Source organism: Coturnix japonica, chromosome 28, assembly GCF_054131305.1.
Source record: "Coturnix japonica strain WE chromosome 28, WE-NBRP24, whole genome shotgun sequence".
In the NCBI taxonomy this organism is placed as follows: domain Eukaryota; kingdom Metazoa; phylum Chordata; class Aves; order Galliformes; family Phasianidae; genus Coturnix; species Coturnix japonica.
Window position 1 is genome coordinate 2,063,000 of NC_140690.1, and position 23,724 is coordinate 2,086,723.

General features: G+C 53.0%; 1 protein-coding gene and 1 long non-coding RNA gene across 2 annotated transcripts; both read left to right on the top strand.

Moving 5' to 3' along the window:
- The first annotated feature begins 1,304 nt into the window (after positions 1-1,304).
- On the top strand, positions 1,305-3,874 carry LOC146756035 (uncharacterized). Its single transcript, XR_014937684.1, has 3 exons — positions 1,305-1,659; positions 2,208-2,338; positions 3,755-3,874. It is a non-coding gene; the product is annotated as an uncharacterized LOC146756035 (long non-coding RNA).
- Positions 3,875-4,071: 197 nt separating this feature from the next.
- On the top strand, positions 4,072-7,244 carry LOC146756036 (uncharacterized). Its single transcript, XM_085524998.1, has 5 exons — positions 4,072-4,223; positions 4,988-5,080; positions 5,214-5,324; positions 5,637-5,784; positions 6,074-7,244. The coding sequence occupies exons 2-5, from the start codon at positions 5,053-5,055 to the stop codon at positions 7,122-7,124; spliced, it is 1,338 nt and encodes a 445-aa protein (XP_085381124.1). The 5' UTR covers positions 4,072-4,223; positions 4,988-5,052; the 3' UTR covers positions 7,125-7,244.
- Positions 7,245-23,724: the final 16,480 nt, after the last annotated feature.

Below are 23,724 nucleotides of genomic sequence, written 5' to 3' on the forward strand. Positions count from 1 at the left end.
AAACACTAACAACAACCTACACCTAACTCTAAAACTAAACTAAACCCAAAAACCAACTATAGAAACAGGGACTGGAACAAACAGGGTAAAGATGGGACTGGGGGCCCACAGAATGTGGCTGCAGAATAGGCCCAAAGGAGGAACAGATGTTACAAAAATGCCACCCACCTAATGCAGGGGGCGGGGGCTGTGCAGCGGGTAAGGAGCTCAGCTCCTGGACCAGCCACGGTGGAGCTGTGACCATGACAGCGTGGGGCCTGACACGGTGGTGTGGTGCCAGGCCAGCTATGCCATGGGTGGATCCACCTCCATGGGCTCCTCTGGAGGTGGATCCACCTCCATGGGCTCATCTGGAGGGGGATCCACCTCCATTCGCTCATCTGGAGGTGGATCCACCTCCATAGGCTCCACATGGGTGGTGGTCACGGGGCTGGTCCAGGCATGATGGAATATGGCTCTCTTACCCATCCTCTGCCTGGTGGTCATGGCGGGCCCCCTCCTCCTTCTCACTCCTAGGGCCCCCAGCTCCATCCTCCCGCCTGAAACAGGGAAAACTTCTACCCTAGCCCTCTTAGCTGCCGACATGGCTGCTAACTGCCACAACTGTCAGAGGCGAGTGCGTTGCGCGCGGCAGCGGTGACCAAGGTGACGTGGAGAGGGTTCTAAAATGGCGGCCGCACTGCTGGCACTGGTGTTCCACATAGGATGAGGAGGGGGCTGGTAATAGCAGGACAAGGGGAAACTGATTTAAGTTGAAAGAGGGAAGATTTAGGTTGGATGTTAGGGGGAAAGTTGTTTACTAGCAGAGTGGTTAGGCCCTGGAACGGGCTGCCCAGGGAGGTTGTGGATGCCCCGTCCTTGGGGGTGTTCAGGGCCAGGTTGGACAAGGCCCTGGGCAACCTGATCTAGTAAAGGTGTATGTTTGGTGGCCCTGCCAGGCAGGGGGGTTTGTTCTTCATGATCCATGAGGTCCCTTCCAACCTGGGTCATTCTGTGACTCTGTGATACTGGTGTGTGGCTGTTTGTCCCAGCGCGCTGACCTTTTGTCTTCAGGTTCACCAACAAGACTGTAACTGATTTATGGAGGAGGCAAGTGATGGGTGCTACCGTGTGACAATCAACATCACTTTGTGGACATTTGAAAGCACCTTCCTCCAGAGCTGTTCACCTCCAGAAGAGGGTGCTCAGAAGTGTTTACTGGCAGAAGATCTGGCAGCTGCCCCCCCCCCCAACAGGCCCCAGCCCGGCCTGAGCCACGTGACAGTGACAGGAAGTGCTTCCTGCAGGCGGCGGAGAGCACTTCCGGGCCATGGCGGCCATGAGCGGGGCCGGGAGGAGCGGGCTCTGTGCTGCGAACGGGGTCGGGCCTCGGTGCGGGGGCACGGAGGGGCTGTCGGGGGAGGAGCTCGCGGCGCTGCCGGCACCCAGAGGCGGCTCCCGGGCGGCTCCACGGTCTCGCTGTGCTGCGGAGTCACCCGGCCGGCCCCAAAAGCCTGGAGGCAGAGCCTGAGCCGGCCCCGGCCCGGATCGTGTGATGCGGCTCCGGCCGTGCTGGGCTGTGCGGCACCAAGAGGAAGACGTCCGTTCGTTTGCCGGCCGCTCGCTGGCTGTAAGATCCGGGTGGCGCCGAGGCCCGGTTAAGAAACGGCGTGGATGAAGGTTTGTACGGATGGAGTGGGTCTGGATTGCAGTGAGCGGGACGAGTCCGGGCTGCGGTTTGGCGTGGTTGTGTTGGTTGCTTTGAAGGGCTGCCGTCATAGGGCGGAGGGAGAGGGAGAGGGAGGGAGCTTTGAACAGTGAGGGCAGTCAGGAGCACGTCGCGTTTCTGCCTGCTGTGTTGGCGCTGCCGTAAGTCTTTGGGTCCCCAGGGAGGCTCTCCCTGGGGGTGTCCCGATTGGAAGGCAGGATTCAATCCCGCCGCAGCCCGTCCATGGCAGGCAGACGCTTCTCTCCTCTGCTCATGGGACTCAGCAGTGCCAGGGGTTTCACAGCGCGTGTTGCAGTGGCTGGCAGCCTCCGTGTGTTTTTCTGTTGCAAACAGGATCCCATGGTGGAGCCGAACTAGAAGCAGACGTTGGTGTCTTGTGGCAGGAGCAAGGGCAGTGGAAGCGCTGCCCAATGCCGGGCGGTGGTGACTGCTATGAGAGCAGGGGTCTGATACCATCTGTGTGGGATGGGATTTGCATCCGATGGCTTTTCCGTTGCAGAATGTCCAGCAGCAGAGCGTGAGTGGCTGTGAAATGAAGCTGGGCTTCAGGAGCGCCGCCTGGAGCTGCGTCACGAGCACCTTGTGTGTGTGCTGGCCATCATGCTGCCAGTTTCCAAGTTCCCAGAGGCAGTAAGTGGTGCTCTCATGGGCTGAGAGAAAGGCACGGGCAACTGGCTGGGAGGGAACTGTCAAATACAAGATACGAAATGCTAAAGTATTGATGCTACAGATAAAGCTCAGTTTGCATTTTTGTTAGAGTCTGTGACAACAAATACAATGTCCCTGAAGAAATGGCTTTTTTGGCCATTAAAAGACAAAATGCAATCTTTTGATTTGCACAAAGCAGTAAAAACAACACTGGAGCGATTTTCTTTATCCTTTGACAGAGTCTCTGGGTCTTTAATGTCCCTTCCCACCCAAACCATTCCACAATAATATATTTCCACAATGTAAATGTGAAAATATCTGCCATGGTCTCCTGCTGCTCTAGATGACTGGGAATCCTCAGCGTCCATAACAAGCCCAGGGGGAGCCTGGTCCTTGCGGTGGAACAGATCTACCCAGTGGGACACGCTCCCAGTAATTCTTCCCCAGCAGCCTGGCACTCACCCACTAAGGGGTGCCACAAGCACCCACTCTATGCAGCCCTGCTGCACAGGAGGAGCAGCCCGTGGGGAGGCCCAGCCAGCAGCCTGGGGATGTGAGGTCACTATGCCCTGCCACATTGCTGCCTTGTGCCACAAGATCACAATGCCCAGCTGCGTGCTCTAGGTGTTCTGTGCCCCAGTAGCAGCACTCGTTGTGGCTGTAGCAGTGGTGATAGCAGCATGGCACGAGTACTGGGGGCCACGGCCCCCACCTGCCTTGCCGTCCTCCTACTGATAGCCATGTGTTGTCAGGAGACTTGTGCTGCTCCAGGGCGAGCAGCAGGAGCAGGTGGGTGGGCAGAGATGGAGTAAAAAATAAGCGGAAATGAGAGTGAGAAGCCCAGGTTCTGGTTCCAGTGGCTCTGTGCCTTATAGCCCTTAGGCTGCCTTCGATAGGGGCGGGGGGATATTGGAAAAGGGGGACAGGCAGCACCACAGGAGCTGGGCAAGGGCATGAGGAAGCCCTGTGCTCCCACGGCTCTGCCGCTGGCTGGGTGGAGCATGCTCTTCATCCTGGGGGTGTCCCAGGGGAGAACGTGGAAGGTGTGTGCTGGGAAAAGCATGAGCATTTCTGCTCCAGCTGCCTGATGCTCCCCATAGAAAAATCCTGGTTCCCAACAGAGACCCCCAGCTGTAGCCCAGTGTGTTTCAGGCACCTTTTCTTTGTATGCTCTTCCACGTGGTCCCGGAGGGGTGCTGCATGTGGCCAGGAGGGAGCATTTGTAAAGCTGCCGAGTGCTAGGCTCCAGGTCACCCTGGCCCCTCTATAGCTTTGGCCATCAAGGCCTGAGTCTCCCATTCTGTTACCTGTCCCCTTCCCTGGCCCCTTCCCTGTCACTAAGGGAGAGGAAGATCACAGCATGCAATGGGAACAACCCTCTTCTGTTCTTTCTTCTAGATGATGACATTGGTACTCCTTCCTCAGATGACTGGAAGGAGACTGCTTTTGTGCCTCAGGGGAAACTCCGAGGTAAGTTGTGAGTGTCTGTTTCCTTGGAAGTCGAAAAATTAGTGCTATAATAGCTTATTTGGGTACGTAAGGCTCTCCAAAGGTCTTTCAAGTCTCTTTGTGCTTTGAAGGTCGTACACAGATCAGTCATTAGTATTTCTTTACTTGGAGAATTGTCACATTTCAGTGGGAAGGCGGCCCTTGCCAGTCTTTGCTCCTATTCCTTTGCTGTTTGGGCCATGTCATTCCCTGACCTGCAGCCAGTCCTCACAGGTCACTGCAGGAAAAAAAACAAGGCAGACCCCAGTGCGCAGTGGAAGCTCTCCTCACCAGTGTCTGATCACTCTTGTGCCTGCACGCCCCTCTGGTGCATTTCAAAAGCAAAGTCGCGTCCCTGAGCCTGGGGTGGATGCCAGAGGTAAGTCACCAGTCTTCATCTCATGATCTTTGCTCATATTTGGCTGTGGAGGTTCAGGGGGGGTTCATCTTTTCACTGCCTGGTGATTTATTCCCCATGAGAAGCTTGGGTAGTCACTGTTTCTTGGGTGCTGCATGCTCCCAGCATCCCATTGACTTTGTCTCCATACATCAGAGATCTCCCCACTAAAAAAACCTTGAGGGGCCAAATGTTCTTCTATGCCTTCTCTGAAGATTGTTTAACATGGCCTGGAGAGAGTATCTGGAAAGCTGCTGAGTGCCAGCCAACTGCCCACCTGGCTTCTCTGCAGCTTTGCAACTTTTGACCCAGGTCTGAGTGCCATGTCATCACCTGAGCCCCTTCCAGTCACTGCAGGTCCCTAAGGAAGAGAGAAATTACAGCATACCATGTCATGAGATTTTACTTCCTTTGAGAGATGCCAGCTCACAGTCCTAATGTCAGCCAGGCGCGTCTGCAGGTGTGAGTGAGAATGCACACCTGTGTGTGTGTGCCCTGCCCTCGCACAATGCCCTGGTCCCATTCAGTGATGCCGTTATGCGTTTAGGTAAGCTGCAGTGTGTGGTGAAAAGTTCTCATTCTTTGGTTGCAGAAGTGCCTCCAGGGAAGGCCGTGCTAAATCCTTAGTTGTGCTGGAACCCCACAGGCATCCCAGGGGTGGCTGTTGTCGTTACTGACTTCACTGAAAAGACCGTTCAGTTTAATACCTTGTTTGTCTGAAAGTTATCTTAATGCTTTCTGTTTAGGTCCTGAGAAACAGAAAGAGGCCCTGGAAACAGGAAAATATCTGCAGACACTGCCCCCTCTGCTAATGAAAATCATGAAGGACAAAGCACGTGGTAGGTGTATTTCCGTCTGTTCCCTGAAAGGCTTGTGAAACTGAATTTCTAGAAATACATGTGGAGAAACTGCACCATCTTCCTGATGAGAAGCAGTTACTTACAGTCCCACTCCCTTACCTCCTTTCTAAAGAGACAGGTGGAGCACCTATGCGCTGGCTTGCATTTTGGAATGGCAGAGTTCGCACACTGACTGTCCCCCTGAGAGTATTAGAGGCCATGCACACAACAACTGTCACTCCAGGTAAGGGCCGCTCATAGAGCTCCGTGGCCATGGTTAGAGGTTGCTCCCCTCCCACAGCAGCCAGTTCCCAGGGACTTAGGAACTTTGTCCTTTTGGGAACTAGGCCACCAGAACCACATTCAGCAGATAAGGAGAGGAAACAGGACCCTCCATAGTACCTCCTGTGCACAGACCCTGCATTCCAGAGCTTGCTGTGCTTCCCCTGAGCCACCAGGCACAACAGCAGCCCAGAGCGGGATCCTTCCTGTGGTTGTTCTTGTCCACGTCACTCAAAGCAGCAGCTGGTGAAACAGATCCACATTGTTTTTCCAGGTGCGGATGGTGAGGAACACGCAAATGCCGCAGACAATAATTTTATCAAGAAGTACTGCCTGGGATTTGGTGAGGCTATCTTCGTTACCATGCTGATGGCAATGTTTTCGTGCTATCGTCTTGTCCGACAACGGAGGCAGATAAACCAGTGAGTTCTTGATCACCCCCAACCCCATCCTGCCCCCTCTCTTTACTATAGGGATCCTGTGAGCAAGGAGGCATTTCTAGTTAAAGCAGCATAGAGAAGCCAGTTAGTTGTTGCCTAACACTGTCTGAGATTGACACTGTCAGACATTTAACTGGTCTCGCCATTCCTGCTGCATGTTCTTACTGCTGGGCCTGAGACAGGCCGGGAGCTGAGGGTGGCTCTATCATGCACTGTGAGGAAGGAGAGCAGGGGGTTCTCCTGTGCCCTCAGCACGTTTCTCTCCCTGCAGGCGCCTTGCTGAAGATGCTGCAGTCCAGCATATTGCCCGCAGCAACCTCATGCTTGGACAAACAGCTTGCTCGCCTCAGTGCGCCGCACAGAAAAGACGTGGCACAAACAACCGGTGCCTGTGCAGTGACAATCTGCCCACCAGCCGCAGAGCATCACCAGAGCGGCCCCTGCCAGGCCTGACGGCTGTCGGGCTCAGCTGCCCCCAGTGCAGCCCCCGTAGCCCACCAGCCCAGGCTCCGTGGCCCCTGGGAAGTACATCATGCCCAGTGGCCCCTATCCACCTTGAGCATCAACACCTCTTTCAGGGGACAGGAGGGACCCACCTGGTTTGGAAGCTTGCAGTCATCGGCTGGCACCCAAACAGCAGCACCCTGGCATCAACACCACCCTCCTGTCCCCCACCACCATCCTTCAGGGGTTGGCAGTGGCTCCCTCAAAGTGTCACCCGCAGGCAGCCACTGCCTCAGGGAAGCTTGAGAGGCCTGTCAGCCTCCAGCACCATCTCTGCCCTCACCCTCCCCTCCACCATCCATCAGGGGATGGAAGCGACCCCAGCAGAGTATAGACCTGGGGACATCATCCAACAGACGGACGACCATTGCCTGGGGGAAGCCAACTGGCCCAGCAGCCCCCTGTCCCCCCCAGGAACTGTCACCAACTTTCCTTCACCATCCTTCAGGAGGTTGGAGCAGCCCCCACAGGGTGGCAGTTTGAGGGCATCATCCGACACCCAGAAAACTACAGCCAGGGGAAAGCATACCAGGCCCCACAGCTCCCAGCCCCCCACAGCACCAACTCTGCCCTCCCGCTCCTCTCCTCCATCCTTCAGGATGTGGGAGTGCCCCCCCCCACAGGGTCGGCATGGGGGCAACACCTGTAAAACCTCTGCCTGGAAAAAGTATGACAGGCCCAGCAGCCCCAAGATCCCCCCAGCACCACCTCTCTCTTCATGCTCCTCTCCACCATTGGTCAGGGGGTGGGAGCATCATCACTGGTCAACACAACAGGGGGTTCTTTCTTTAACATCCTTATTACACCTTCCGAACTGAGTATAACTTTTCTACAAAAATTCTCAGCACCACAGATGATCATATTCAAAACATCTATGACTATATGGAATATAGATATTGTAAATTAATTCAATAAAATTCAACAACAAAACAAAATAACCAAGAAGCTGCTTCCTTCAAAAGGCAGAGTATTCTGACGAGGAGAAAACAGCAATACTAACATCACGTCACAGCGTTGCCATCAGGGCTCAAGCTAAGGCAGCCAGCTGACCAGGGCAGAACTTGTGTTAGATGCTGCTCAGTGACAACACCCATAATGAAGTAGCAAGGATGTGAAGTGTAGGAGACTACTTGCGCTTATCACATTCTGTCTGCTGTAACAGCACTACTCAAAGATTTCTAATCGGGCCAAGATGTTTGTGAAGCAGCAGTTTGTTCATTAGTGCCATCATGGCCGCACACCCCTACTGACTGTTGGGCAGGGCTGCAGTGGAGAACGCCCTCCACACACAGTCCTGGGCAGGCAAGGGCTGTCGCTGCACAGTGCCACACGCTCCTTGCCATCTGCACACACGTGGGCTGGCTTTGCACTGCCAGGCACATCGTCTCGCCTGGGCACTGCAGGTCCTCGCTTGGTGGTATGCAGAGACAGCGGGGCCAACAGATGAAGTTATCTGTGTTGTGTGCAATACTTGTATGACTTGGGAGCTGACAATCCTTGTGGTTCTCTGTCCTGCTCCAATTTATAGGAAGGAGAGGAGTTCCATACGTGTATGGCTGAGCATGGTTCAAATGTTGGAGGACGGACGCTATTACGATTTAGGGTGATTAGGAAGGGAAGGCGGGCAATAGAAAAGACAGGAAAAAGAATCAAGGAGTCTTTATAGGAAGCAAGAGGGAGAGAGAGTCACCACCATGGATCTGACGTGTTTAGTAGTTCAGTCATTGATCTTCAGTAGTGGTGGGTCATCAGGAGTTGTTGTTCCGCTGACGATGACTGTGACCACGGCAACAGTTTCCAATGATAGTATAAACTTACAAATAAGTCCAACGTGGTTCAGTCAGCTCTCCTTGGTGTGACAGCTCAAATCCAAAATGGTTGAGTCAGCTCTCCTTGGAATGGCAGCTTCTGGCTCTGGGATTTCATCTGGACCTTGCAAGCAGACAAGAGGAAGCAGGGACGCCCACCTGCTTCTTGTTCTTCACCGGACACGATGGTATCATTCCCCAGTTTTCCCATACCAAGCTGGAGCCAGATCTTCTGCCAGTAAACACTTCTGAGCACCCTCTTCTGGAGGTGAACAGCTCTGGAGGAAGGTGCTTTCAAATGTCCACAAAGTGATGTTGATTGTCACACAGTAGCACCCATCACTTGCCTCCTCCATAAATCAGTTACAGTCTTGTTGGTGAACCTGAAGACAAAACGTCATCACGCTGGGACAAACAGCCACACACCAGTATCACAGAGTCACAGAATGACCCAGGTTGGAAGGGACCTCATGGATCATGAAGAACAAACCCCCCTGCCTGGCAGGGCCACCAAACATACACCTTTACTAGATCAGGTTGCCCAGGGCCTTGTCCAACCTGGCCCTGAACACCCCCAAGGACGGGGCATCCACAACCTCCCTGGGCAGCCCGTTCCAGGGCCTAACCACTCTGCTAGTAAACAACTTTCCCCCAAACATCCAACCTAAATCTTCCCTCTTTCAACTTAAATCAGTTTCCCCTTGTCCTGCTATTACCAGCCCCCTCCTCATCCTATGTGGAACACCAGTGCCAGCAGTGCGGCTGCCATTTTAGAACCCTCTCCACGTCACCTTGGTCACCGCTGCCGCGCGCAACGCACTCGCCTCTGACAGCTGTGGCAGTTAGCAGCCATGTCGGCAGCTAAGAGGGCTAGGGTAGAAGTTTTCCCTGTTTCAGGCGGGAGGATGGAGCTGGGGGCCCTAGGAGTGAGAAGGAGGAGGGGGCCCGCCATGACCACCAGGCAGCTGGGTCAGATCTCTGAGGCAGGGGCTGAGGTGGGTCATATCTATGGGGCAGGAGCTGCTGTGGGGCTGATGTGTGTCAGATCTACAGAACAGGTGCTGCTGTGGGGCTTATGTGGGTCAGATCTATAGGGAAGGAGCTGCTGTGGGGCAGGTGTGTGTCATATCTGTGCGGCAGGAGCTGCTGTGGGGCTGGTGTGGGTCAGATCAATGGGGCAGGAGCTGGTGTGGGGCTGATGTGGGTCATATCTATGGGGCAGGAGCTGCTGTGGGGTATATGTGGGTCAGATCTATGGGGCAGGATCTGCTCTGGGGCACATGTGAGTGAGATCTATGGGGCAGGAGCTGCTGTGGGGTAGATGTTGGTCAGATCTATGGGGCAGGTGTAGCTGTGGGGCATATGTGTGTCAGATGTATGCGGCAGGAGCTCCTGTAGTGCAGATGTGGGTCAGATCTATGGGGCAGGAGCTGCTGTGGGGTAGTTGTGGGTCAGATCTATGGGGCAGTATCTGCTCTGGGGCACATGTGAGTGGGATCTATGGGGCAGGAGCTGCTGTAGTGCAGATGTGGGTCAGATCTATGGGGCAGGAGCTGCTGTGGGGCAGATCTATGGGACAGGAGGTACTGTGGTGCACATGTTGGTCAGATGTATGGGGCAGGAGCCGCTGTGTGTCAGATCTACTGGGCTGGAGCTGCTGTGGGGCTGATGTGGGTCAGATCTATGGGGCAGGAGCTCCTGTGGGGCACATGTATATCAGATCTTTGGGGCAGGAGCAGTTGTGGGGATGATGTGTGTCAGATCTACGGAACAGGTGCTGCTCTGGGTCTTATGTGGGTCAGATCTATAGGGAAGGAGCTGCTGTGGAGCTGATGTTGGTTAGATCTATGGGGCAGGAGCTGCTGTGGGGCCTATGTGGGTCAGATCTGTGGGACAGGAGCTGCTGTGTGGCTCATGTGGTTGAGATCTATGGGGCAGGAGCTGCTGTGGGGAAGACGTGGGTCAGATCTATGGGGCAGGAGCTGCTGTGGGGAAGACGTGGGTAAGATCTATGGGGCAGGAGCTGCTGTGGGGGTGCTGTGTGTCAGATCTATGGGGCAGGAGCTCCTGTGGGGCACATGTATATCAGATCTTTGGGGCAGGAGCAGTTGTGGGGATGATGTGTGTCAGATCTACGGAACAGGTGCTGCTCTGGGTCTTATGTGGGTCAGATCTATAGGGAAGGAGCTGCTGTAGGGCGCATGTGGGTCAGATCTATGGGGCAGGAGATGCTGTGGGGCAGATGTGGGTAAGATCTGTGGGACAGGAGCTGCTGTGTGGCTCATGTGGTTGACATCTATGGGGCAGGAGCTGCTGTGGGGAAGACGTGGGTCAGATCTATGGGGCAGGAGCTGCTGTGGGGAAGACGTGGGTCAGATCTATGGGGCAGGAGCTGCTGTGGGGAAGACGTGGGTCAGATATATGGTGCAGGAGCTTCTGTGGGGTAGATGTGGGTCAGATCTATGGGACTGGAGCTGCTGTGGGTCTGATGGGGGTTAGATCTATGGGGCAGGAGCTGCTGTGGGGGTGATGTGTGTCAGATCTATGGGGCAGGAGATGCTATGGCGCTGATGTTGGTAAGATATATGGGGCAGGAGCTGCTGTGGGGTAGATGTGGGTCTGATCTATGGGGCAGGAGATGTTGTGGGTCCGATGTGGGTCAGATCTATGGGGCGGGAGCTGCTGTGTGGCTGACGTGGGTCTGATCTATGGGGCAGGAGCTTCTTTGGGGCTGATGTGGGTCAGATCTATGGGGCGGGAGCTGTTCTGGGGCAGATGTGGGTCAGATCTATGTGGCAGGAGCAGCTGTCGGTCAGATCTATGGGGTTGGAGCTCCTAAGGGGCAGATGTGGGTCGGATTTATGGGGCAGGAGATGCTGTGGGGCTGATGTGGGTCAGATCTATGGGGCAGGAGCTGTTGTGTGGCTGATGAGGGTCAGATCTATTGGGCAGGAGCTGCTGTGGTGCTGATGTGTTCAAGATCTATGAGACAGGAGCTGCTGTGGGGCACATGTTGGTCAGATCTATGGGGCAGGAGCTGTTGTGGGGCACATGGGTATCAGATCTTTGGGGCAGGAGCTGTTGTGGGGCATATGTCGGTAGATCTATGTGGCAGGAGCTGATGTGGGGCAGATGTGGGTCAGATCTATGAGGTAGGTGCTGCTGTGGAGCTGGTGTTGGTCAGATCTGTGGGGCAGGAGCTGCTGTGTTGCTGCTGAGGGTCAGATGTATGGGGCAGGAGCTGCTATGGGGCCTATGTGGGTCAGATCTGTGGGACAGGAGCTGCTGTGGGGCTCATGTGGTTGAGATCTATGGGGCAGGCATTGCTGTGGATCTTATATGGGTCAGATATATAAGGCAGGAGCTGCTATGGGGCAGATGTGGGTCAGATCTTTGGGGCAGCAGCTGCTGTGGAGCAGATCTGGGTAAGATCTCTGTCGCAGGAGCTGCTCTGGGGCAGACGTGGCACATATCTATGGGGCAAAATCTGCTGTGGGGCTGATGTGGGCCAGATCTATGGGGTAGGAGCTGCTGTGGGGCTGATGTGGGTCAGATCAATGGGGCAGGAGCTGCTGTGTGGCTGATGAGGTTCAAATCTACGGGACAGGAGCTGCTGTGGGGCTCAGGGGGGACAGATCTATGAGGCAGGAGCTGCTGTGGGTCTGATCTATGGGTCAGGAGCTGCTGTGGGGCTGATGAGGGTCAGATCTATGGGGCAGGATCTGCGGTGGGGCTGATGTGGGTCTGATCTATGGGCAGGAGCTGCTGTGGGGCAGATGTGGGTCAGATCTATGGGGCAGGAGCTGCTGTGGGGCAGATGTGGGTCAGATCTATGGGGTATGGGCTGCTGTGGAGCTGATGTTGGTAAGATCTATGGGGCAGATGCTGCTGTGGGGTATATGTGGGTCATATCTGTGGGTCAGGTGCTGCTGTGTTTCTGCTGAGGGTCAGATCTATGGGGCAGAAGATGCTGTGGGGATGATGAGGGTCACATCTATGGAGCAGGAGCTGCTGTGTGGTAGATCTATGGGGCAGGAGCTGTTGTGAGGCTGATGAGGGTCTGATCTGTAAGGCAGGAGCTGCAGTGGGGCATATGTGTGTCAGATTTATTGGGCAGGAGCTGCTGTAGGGCGCATGTGGGTCAGATCTATGGGGCAGGAGATGCTGTGGGGCAGATGTGGGTAAGATCTATCGGGCAGGAGCTGCTGTGGGGCTGAAGTGTGTCAGATCTATGGGGCAGGAGCTACTGTGGGGCAGATGTTGGTCTGATCTATGGGGCAGGAGCTGCTGTGGGTCTGATCTATGGGTCAGGAGCTGCTGTGGGGCTGATGAGGGTCAGATCTATGGGGCAGGATCTGCGGTGGGGCTGATGTGGGTCTGATCTATGGGCAGGAGCTGCTGTGGGGCAGATGTGGGTCAGATCTATGGGGCAGGAGCTGCTTTGGGGCAGATGTGGGTCAGATCTATGGGGTATGTGCTGCTGTGGAGCTGATGTTGGTAAGATCTATGGGGCAGATGCTGCTGTGGGGTATATGTGGGTCATATCTGTGGGGCAGGTGCTGCTGTGTTTCTGCTGAGGGTCAGATCTATGGGGCAGAAGATGCTGTGGGGATGATGAGGGTCACATCTATGGAGCAGGAGCTGCTGTGTGGTAGATCTATGGGGCAGGAGCTGTTGTGAGGCTGATGAGGGTCTGATCTGTAAGGCAGGAGCTGCAGTGGGGCATATGTGTGTCAGATTTATTGGGCAGGAGCTGCTGTAGGGCGCATGTGGGTCAGATCTATGGGGCAGGAGATGCTGTGGGGCAGATGTGGGTAAGATCTATCGGGCAGGAGCTGCTGTGGGGCTGAAGTGTGTCAGATCTATGGGGCAGGAGCTACTGTGGGGCAGATGTTGGTCTGATCTATGGGGCAGGAGCTGCTGTGGGGCTGATGAAGGTCAGATCTATGGCGCAGGAGCTGCTGTCGGGCTGATGTGGGTCAGATCTATGGGGCAGGAGCTGCTGTGGGGCTGATGAGGGTCAGATCTATGGGGCAGGAGCTGCTGTGGGGCACATGTGGGTCAGATGTATGGGGCAGGAGCTGCTGTGGTGCTGATGGTGTTCTGATCTATGAGACAGGAGCTGCTGTGGGGCAGATGTGGTTCAGATTTTTAGGGCAGAAGGCTCTGTGGGGCAGATGTGCGTCAGATCGATGGGGCAGAAGATGCTCTGGGGCTGATGGGCTTCAGATCTATGGGGCAGAAGATACTCTGGGGCTAATGTGGGTCAGATCTATGGTGTAGGAGCTGCTGTGGGGCACATGTTGGTCAGATCTATGGGGCAGGAGCTGCTGTGGGGCTGATTGGGGTAAGATCTGTGTGGCAGGAGTAGCTGTGGGCAGATGTGGGTCAGATCTATGGGGCAGGAGCTGCTGTGGGGCAGATGTGGGTCAGATCTATGTGGCAGGAGCTGCTGTGGGGCAGATCTCTTGGACAGGAGCTGCTCTGGGGCACATTTTGGTCAGATCTATGGGGCAGGAGCTGCTGTGGGGCAGATGTGGGTCAGATCTATGTGGCAGGAGCTGCTGTGGGGCAGATCTCTTGGACAGGAGCTGCTCTGGGGCACATTTTGGTCAGATCTATGGGGCAGGAGCTGCTGTGGTGTAGATGTGGGTCAGATCTATGGGACTGGATCTGCTGTGGGTCTGATGGGGCTAGATCTATGGGGCAGGAGCTGCTGTGGGGGTGATGTGGGTCCGATCTATGGGGCAGGAGCTGCTGTTTGGCTGATGTGGGTCTGATCTATGGGGCAGGAGCTTCTTTGGGGCTGATGTGCGTCAGATCTATGGGGCAGGAGCTGCTGTGCGTCTGATGTGGGTCAGATCTATGTGGAGAATGTTTATGCAGAATGGCTTCATGAGAAAGGACATGAAGAGATTCCACTAGTTAAATTGTAAAAGAATGAACGTGATTAAAGACAAAGACGGTCTATCCTAGGGCCGATCACGGGCTAAGCAGCTATGGAGAAATCAGGATGTGAAAAGACGGGGTATGTAGCTAAAGATGAAATATGTATCTAGAGGCAAGGATGGCCTGAGGGAAAAGCAAGATGTGTAGCAAGGTGTAGACAGAGCTGCAAAGAAAAAGTATCCATAAGACTAACCACAAAGGTCAGATGAAGTAATGTTTAACCCACCTATCCTGAGCTTAACTTTTCCAATATACATGAACTTATTACTGATTGTATAAATGAGATGCTGTAACACCTAATAAACGAGACTTGTTGACCATGATAGCATGAGACTTGGCTCCCGCGGTTTCTTCCAACAAAGCTGTGTTACAGAAAGGCAGAATTTCTATACGTCCTTATCAAACTAGTTTTTTCTTCTTTTAGTTTGACTCCTGACTTTAACTTTGAAATCAGACAAAGACCTTACAGTAGCAGACGTATCTGATGAAGAATTCACCATTTGTTTACTGTTACAGCATGAAATGATTTGTAAAATGAGTACAGAGCAGGTAAAGAACATCTACCATGTGAAATCAAGGATCATCCATTCCTGCCCTAAACACACACTTATTCACCGAAAAAATTCTCCCTCTACATATCCAAAAGCTGATTTTAACAGAAATCAGAGCATAGACAGAAACACACAATCAAAATTAAAATGTTTCTTTGTGAGTCATTATGAAGTTAATAAAACATTTAATAAACACAGTGAGTCCGAGCTTCAGAGATGCTTTGTGTTTTTATTTATTTATCTAGCCGGAAGAATGTACACACACATTTCCTTGGACTGTGGTATTGAGAGATACATTAAAGCAATCAAGCTGAAGTATAACAGAAGTATATCTAAAGCACCTTTCTTGAAGGACGGCAGGATCACTGAGGATAAGATAATACAGAGCCATAAATGAGAAGGATCAGAAGGACCAACCAAGCTGTATAGCATTTCAGAGTGTAGCTGGTTCTTAGAAGAACGAATGACTCTATGGTTCTATGATTCTGTGACTTAAGGTTGGAAAAGACCACTGAAGGTCATCTAGTTCAACCATCAACCCACTCCCAGCATGCCCACTATGTCCCTCAGAGCCACATCTACACGTTTCTTGGACGTCTGCAGGGATGGTGATTCCACCATCACCCTGGGCAAACCTTTCCAATACCTAATGACTATTTTTGAGAAGTTGTTTCTCCGAACATCCAGTAGAACCTCTCCTGGCACAACTCTAAGCCACTCCCTCTTGTCCTGTCACTAGTTACACACAAAAAGAGGTTGAACCTCACCTCACCACAACCCCCCTTCAGGAAGTTGTAGAGAGCAATGAGGTCTCCCCCCAAGCCTCCTCTTCGCCGGACTAAATACCCCCAGCTTCCTCAGCTGCTCCTCACAATACTTATGCTCCAGACCCCACATCAGCCTCATTACCATTCTATGAACATGTGCCAGGGTCTTTCTTGTAGTGAGGGGGCCCAAAAATGAACACAGTACTCAAGTCACAGCTTCACCAGTGCCAAGTACTGAGAGATTATCACCTCCCTGTTCCTGCTGGCAACACTATTTCTGATACAAGCCAGGCCTTCTAGGCTACCAGGCACACTGCTGGCTCACATTCATCTGGCTGTCAACGAACACCACCAGAATCTAGATTCTAGCCACAAGCCTGCAAAATGGAGTGGCATGATATTGTGATCAAAGTGCAGTAGCTGGCACTTGACTTTATTGAAGTTTATACAATTGCCTTCAGCCCATTGATCCAGCCAATTCAGATCCCTCTGTAAGGCCTTCCTACTCTCAGGCAAATCAACACTTCCTTCCAGCGAGGAGTCATCTGCAAACTCACTGAGGATACACTCAATCCCCCCATCCAGATCATCAATAAAGATATTAAACAGGACCTACCCCTATACTGACGCCTGGGGAAAAAAAAAAAAAAAGTCAATTAATGAAGCTGGGAAACAGCACAACATTAGGCACCTCTTTGTATTCTAAGTGAGACAAGAAAGAATATTTTCCACTTTAAATTCACAGTATGTAATTAGCAACAGGATAATAGTTATCTATAAATACCTACAAAATCCTTTTACTGAAGGCTTGTTTTGTTCTGGAGACAAACCATCTGTGCATTCCACTCAGAATCTGTATTTACAAATGCTCTGACTTATGTCATTGATATCAGATCAAAAGAACCACAACCTAAAAACTGCTAACAAAGATAACAACCAGCTTAAGTCAATCTGCATATACTAAAAGTTTAACTCTCACTGGGTTAGTAGAAAAAAACTACAGTACTGGAATGTAGAGGATTTTACAGACACTTTACACCTGTGTTTTTAACTGTGTATCTGAAGCCCAGGCTGCCCAGCAAAGCCACCAGGTGGCACGAACACATAGTACCAGAGGTGCTTTCTCTCACCATCCCTCAGCAAAGGCACTGCCCCAAAACAAATTGTGCGATCAACCTACCAAATGACAGAAGCACAAAATCATTTATCTGAAATGAATCTGAAAATATCTGGCAAACCAATACCCTTCATAAAAAGAGGAAGAGATGATTAACAAAAAAAATACATTCTATTTCCTCACAATTATTGGGTTCAACTTCAGGCATCTTTTTATTCACTCAACATATCCTTTAAAAATCAGGTCACAGTAGCAGCCCCTGTTTTGTTACACAAGATGAAGAGCAGTCATGCCCTGCCCGGCATTAGAGTTCTCATCACCTGTTAACTCATCTGCGAGCTCATATGCAGCAATAATGTATAGATCAATCAGGAAATTAAAAAACAAATAAAAAACCAGCAGGATGCCATAAATGTTGTAATGATTCAGCAACAGGAGATAGTATTTAACTATTTGTGGCATTCGACTCTCTAAGACAAGATCAAACCATTTCAGAAACAATAAATGTCAAAAACCCTCTCAAATCTGTATCAAAGAGCATCAAGACCTCCAAAACATTGTACCCTAGAGCTTAAACTCTCAGGAAAGAAGATGACATATACATACAAGAAAATACTTTAAGGCTGTCAGAGAGAAGGCACCTACTACATTAAAGCATTGCAACTCGATCCTTGCAACACTGCAGTACTTGCAGTCTTTACAGTTAGCTGAATTCCATTTCTAGACCACCAGAAGAGCAGTAGAACAGGTGCCATTTGTAAACAGCGAGCTCTTCAGGAGTACAAGATGGATATTAACACTACCCAGCAAATGCATGCCTTGGGCAACAAATACATGAGCTCTACTTCACAGCGTCAATTGATGTGATATCTAAAGTATTCATAAATAATATCCACATATACTATTGGTTCCATTTAAATCTAATCAGAACTTGGTACAGTGTATATTAAGAGTAATTGCAAAAACGGCTTTCAAGTTAAATTTTTCAATACATGGTCCTTCTACAAGGAATATAATGATTGCACCCAAAAAATTCAAATAGCATATCCATGCATCATTTAGATTGCTAAGAGGGATTATTAACTCTATTGACAAATGAAATGGTTGTGACAAAAGACAGAAAGTACTGATCACAAAAGAACATTACGTGCGTGAAAACAGAGGACACTCAAAGTCCATGACGTGTTAAATCACCACTAAGATCATCACGTCCATCTATCAGAGACAAACATGAACTTTTATTGAATACTACACGCCATACGTGTTTTGCATGTGTGTAATGGCCAGGGAGACCTGAGGGGGATCATGGGATCACATGGCTGAGGCCCCGCTCTCGTAGGAAACACCCATGCCAAGCACATGAGATGTGGGGAAGGGAGAGGGCAGCGGCACTGGGAAAAGCCCAGAAACTTGAGCTGGGGCTGGAGCACGTGCTGCGGGTGAGGACGGCTCACTGTGATGAGCCAGCAGTGGACTGCGGCATCGCTGTGAGACGGGCAGTGATGCACCCAAGCGAAGGTCAAGCGAAGGTGATGCCCAGCAGCTTGGCCAAGCCATGGTTGGAGACATCACCAGGCAACAACGGATTGTGACCCGATAGGCCGCACCGGCTTTGATGCGGGCGCAGCAGCTCAGCCCAGCAGTTCGTGCCTGGCCTCCGACCGAGCGTGTGTGCGAGGACTGGAGTGTGGACAGGGCGAGCTTTGGTGCTGGAAAGTGCTCTGGGTGCTGTTAGCACAGCTCCCAGCGGCCTTCTCAGAGCCATTTGTTCTTTCCCCGAGCCTGCCGGGAGCAGGCAGACGGGACATCCTAGAGAAAAAAGCGTGTGCAGCAGCACAGGTAGGTGGCACAGAGACTGGCAGCGGGGGGGCACAACTTGAGGGACCCTTCCCAGGCCGGAGTCTGACTAATGTCTCTTGTCCTCTTCCAGCGTGTCACCTGCTGCTGCTGCTGCTGCAGCGTTAGTGCTGGGGAGCACGTTACCATCTCCCGCTCCCACTGGCCCACCGCAACTGGTGGAAGGATGGAGGCAGAGTTTGAGACCCGCTGCCCCGTGTGCCTGGAGAACTGGGACAGCGCAGCATACGCCATGCCTTGCTGCCACCAGTTCTGCTTCCGCTGCATCCAGCGGTGGACAAGCACCAGGCCCCAATGTCCGCTGTGCAAACGGGATGTGAAGACCATCATTCACTCCGTGCAAGCGGACGACAACTACAAGGAGGTGGAGGTCAGACCAGCTGCACAGGCATCCGTTGCTACACGGAGACCCGCACTCCACCACGCAGCCCGGCCATGGCCTGCAGTGCCCACGCATCCTCTGGGCGGCCTCTCCCCTGCCACCTGGGCTTCCCTCTTCAGGGAGCAGCCGGCCCTGCTGCGGCCCCTGCGGTCCTGGCTGCGCCAGAACCTGCACCGCATCCTGGGCACCGAGGGGCCACAGGCAAATATCCTGGTTGACAGTGTCATCTGGGCCCTGCTCCTCGTAGGCTTGGCAGAGGGGATCCTGATAGAAATGCTGGATCCTGACCTGCACGGCCACACGGTGACCTTTGTGAGGCACTTCATCGCCTTTGCGGTGCGGAGGTGCAGCCGGGTGGCAGGCCGCTTCCTGGGCCTCAACATCCCCCCTGCTCCTGGGGCACAAGAGGCCACAGCAGCAGAGCCCAGAGCTGCCACACCAGAGGAGCCACCTGTCCCTGGCTCAGCACCCTCCAGCAGCCCTGCCAGCTCCAACAGGGACGAAATGCTGGGCAAGGCAACACAAGAGGTTCGTGGGCATCCCAGCCGCCCACACGGCAACCCTGCAACTGTCACCACAGAGCAGGCAGCGCCTCAGGAGGAGCCAGGAGAGCCTGTGGCAGGGCCCTCCGGCACCAGCCCACCTGAGGGGACCCGGCGAGCCCCGAAGAGGAAGGCCGGCGACTCACAGGCCTCAGCACCATCAAAGAAGAGGCCACCCCGCCGGCAGCAATAGAAGAGCCCATGGGGCAGCTGAGGAGGCTGGGGCCAGGCAGCACCCGGGACACACACTGGCCCCAACGGACCCTTGTCATCACCGTCCAATTCAACCTCAAATAGAAAACAGAAAGATTGCAAACAATAAATTAGCATTGAAAAAAACTGAAAAACAAAGTGTTGGTATTGAGTGTTGGTATTGATAACAGCACAGCTGTTGACGCTTCCCCATCCTTGACGCTCTCTCCCCTTTTTCCTACTGCCGTGCAACTGCTGCCACTGTTGCATTCCAGACACGAACCCCACGGGCTTCAGAGAGGGCAATGGCAAATCTCTGCTCCTGGGGACCAACATGCACAGGCCGTGCTACAGCTGGGGTCAGCCAGCTGGAGCAGAACCACCAGTCCTGCTGGACACCAGGCTGAACCTGCAAGGAACCCACCCGGGCTGCCTTGCCGAACGCTGTCCTGGGCTGCGTGAGGCCAGGTGCCACCCGTGGGTGAAGGGCGGTTATCCCGCCCTCTGCTCAGCCCTGAGGAGGTCACAGCTGGAGCGCTGGGACCGCAGCTGGGCTACCCAGCACAGGGGATAACAACACACTTCTTCCCATTACGAGTGGACCGTTCGCTTCTACCACTCCAGATCCGCAGCCCATCCCTGTACAACCGCTCTTAAGTAGGGACCTATACACTTCCTTCTTTGCAGGCATTTGAAATGTCTCTACAGAAGACAAAACCAGACAAAAATCTTTCCGTGCCTATCCACACCACGTTCCTAAGACAACACAGCTGGTTCTTAAACACGGTAGTACGTACCCTTGGTTTACTGCACATCTGGTGAACAGAAAGTTCTCCAGCCTCACTACGGAATAAAGAACTCCACCGTCATTCCCATGCTCCCTATGAAGCATACTGAGCTCCAACACTCACTCACTCAGTCCCTCACTCAATCTTCCCCCTGCTAATGTTCTTCCATCTAATTCCACCTCACATCACAACACAAGCTGTCACAGCCTGGTGTACAGTCTCATCAAAGGGAACGCTGCTTGTTTGCCATCAGAATTCATTCAAAAATGAAACAATTCAACAACCATCAACCACTACTTCTCATATTACCTACAGGCAACAATGCCTGAAGAACTGGAGTGTCAGATGGCATGCAAAACATTAGAAGTTGGCTCGTAGGAATGAAAGAATTTCATGAGACTACGGGGCTAATGACACAAGGAGCGCCATAGACATCAAAGATAACCACTGGAAGAACCGATGGGATTAATAACTCTTTTGACAAATGAAATGGATGCGACAAAAGACAGAAATTACTAATCACAAAAGAACTTGACGTGCGTGAAAACAGAGGACACTCAAAGTCCATGACGTGTTAAATCGCCACTAAGATCATCATGTCCATCTATCAGAGACAAACATGAACTTTTATTGAATACTACACGCCATACGTGTTTTGCATGTGTGTAATGGCCAGGGAGACCTGTCAGATCTATGGGGCAGGAGCTACTGTGGGGCAGATGTGCATCAGATCTATGGGGCAGGAGATGCTGTGGGGATGATATGGGTCAGACCTATGGAGCAGGAGCAGCTGTGGAGATGATGAGGGTCAGAACTATGTGGTAGGAGAAGATGTGGGAACATGTGGGTCAGATCTATGGGGCAGTTGCTGCTGTGGGGCTAATTGGGGTAAGATCTATGGGGCAGGAGCTCTTGTGGGTCAGATCTACGGAGGAGGAGCTGCTTTGGGGCTGATGTTGGTCAGATCTATGGGGCAGGAGCTGCTGTGGGGCACATGTGTATCAGATTATTGGGGCAGGAGCTGTTGTGGTGCACATGTGGGTCAGATCTATGGGGCAGGAGCTGCAGTGGGGCAGATGTAGGTCAGATCTATGGGGAGGGAGCTGCTGTGGGGCTGATTGGCGTCAGATCTATGGGGCAGCAGCTGTTGTGAGGCTGATGAGGGTCTGATCTGTAAGGCAGGAGCTGCAGTGGGGCAGATATGGTTCATATCTATGGGCAAGGAGCTGCTGTGGCACAGATCTATGGGGCAGAAGATGCAGTGGGGCAGATGTGCATCGGATTTATGGGGCAGGAGCTGCTGTGTGGCTGATGTGGTTCAGATCTATGGGGCAGGAGCTCATGTGGGGCTGATATGGGTCAGATCTACGGAGCAGGAGCAGCTTTGGTGCAGATGAGAGTCAGATCTATGGGGTAGGAGCTGCTGTGGGTCAGATCTATGGGGCAGGAGCAACTGTGGAGATGATGTGGGTCAGAACTATGTGGTAGGAGATGATGTGAGACAATGTGGGTCAGATCTATGTGGCAGGAGCTGCTGTGGAGCTGATGCGGGTCCGATCTATGGGGCAGCAGCTGCTGTAGGGCTGATTGTGGTCAGATCTATTGGGCAGGAGGTGCTCTGGGGCATATGTGTGTCAGATCTATGGGGCAGGAGCTGCTGTGGGGCACATGTGGGTCAGATATACGGGGCAGGAGTTGCTGTGGGGTAGATGTGGGTCAGATCTATGGGGCAGGTGCTGCTGTGGGGATGTTGTGGCTCAGATCTATGGGGCAGGAGCTGCTGTGGGGCATATATGGGTGAGATATATGGGGCAGGAGCTGCAGTGGGGCAGATGTAGGTCAGATCTATGGGGAGGGAGCTGCTGTGGGGCTGATTGGCGTCAGATCTATGAGGCAGGAGCTGTTGTGAGGCTGATGAGGGTCTGATCTGTAAGGCAGGAGCTGCAGTGGGGCAGATATGGTTCATATCTATGGGCAAGGAGCTTCTGTGGCACAGATCTATGGGGCAGAAGATGCAGTGGGGCAGATGTGCATCAGATTTATGGGGCAGGAGCTGCTGTGTGGCTGATGTGGTTCAGATCTATGGGGCAGGAGCTCATGTGGGGCTGATATGGGTCAGATCTACGGAGCAGGAGCAGCTTTAGTGCAGATGAGAGTCAGATCTATGGGGTAGGAGCTGCTGTGGGTCAGATCTATGGGGCAGGAGCAACTGTGGAGATGATGTGGGTCAGAACTATGTGGTAGGAGATGATGTGAGACAATGTGGGTCAGATCTATGTGGCAGGAGCTGCTGTGGAGCTGATGCGGGTCCGATCTATGGGGCAGCAGCTGCTGTAGGGCTGATTGTGGTCAGATCTATTGGGCAGGAGGTGCTCTGGGGCATATGTGTGTCAGATCTATGGGGCAGGAGCTGCTGTGGGGCACATGTGGGTCAGATATACGGGGCAGGAGTTGCTGTGGGGTAGATGTGGGTCAGATCTATGGGGCAGGTGCTGCTGTGGGGATGTTGTGGCTCAGATCTATGGGGCAGGAGCTGCTGTGGGGCATATATGGGTGAGATATATGGGGCATGAGCTGCTACGGGGATGATTGCGCTAAGATCAATAGGGCAGGAGCTGCTGTGAGGCAGATGTGGGTCAGATTTATTGGGAAGGATCTGCTGTGGGGTAGAGGTGGGTCAGATCAATGGGGCAGAAGCTGCTGTGGGGCAGAGGTGGGTCTGATCTATTGGGCAGGAGCTGCTGTGGGGCTGCTGTGGGTCAGATCTACGGAGCAGGAGCTGCTCTGGGGCACATGTGGTTCAGGTCTGTGGGGCAGGTGCTGCTGTGGGGAAGATGTGGGTCAGATCTATGGGGCAGGAGCTGATGTGGGTCAGATCTGCAAGGCAGGAGCTGCTATGGGGCACATGTGTATCAGATCTATGGGGCAGGAGCTGCTGTGGGGCAGATGTAGGTCAGATCCATGGGTCAGGAACTGCTGTGGAGCTGATGTGGGTCAGATCTATGGGGCAGGAGCTGCTGTGGTGCTGCTTGGAGTCAGATCTATGGACAGGAGCTGCTTTGGTGCACATGTGGGTCAGATCTATGGGGCAGGAGCTGCTGTGTGGCTGATATGGGTCAGATCTATGTGGCACGCGCTGCTGTGGGGTAGATGTGGCTCAGATCTATGGGGCAGGAATTGCTGTGTGGATGATGTGGCTCAGATCTATGGGGCAGGAGCTGCTATGGGGCAGATGTGGGTCATATCTATGGGGCAGGAGCTGCAGTTGGGATGATTGCGGTAAGATCTATAGGGCAGGAGCTGCTGTGAGGCAGATGTGGGTCAGATCTATTGGGAAGGATCTGCTGTGGGGTAGAGGTGGGTCACATCAATGAGGCAGGAGCTGCTGTGGGCAGATGTGGGTCTGATCTATGGGGCAGAAGCTGCTGTGGGTCAGATCTATGGGGCAGGAGTTGCTGTGGGGCA

Coding starts and splice junctions, on each gene's coding strand:
- LOC146756036 (XM_085524998.1), top strand. CDS start 5,053: ATGAAAATCATGAAGGACAAAGCACGTG. Junction 5,325..5,636: donor CACAACAACTGTCACTCCAG/GTAAGGGCCGCT, acceptor TTGTTTTTCCAG/GTGCGGATGGTGAGGAACAC. Junction 5,785..6,073: donor CAACGGAGGCAGATAAACCA/GTGAGTTCTTGA, acceptor CTCTCCCTGCAG/GCGCCTTGCTGAAGATGCTG.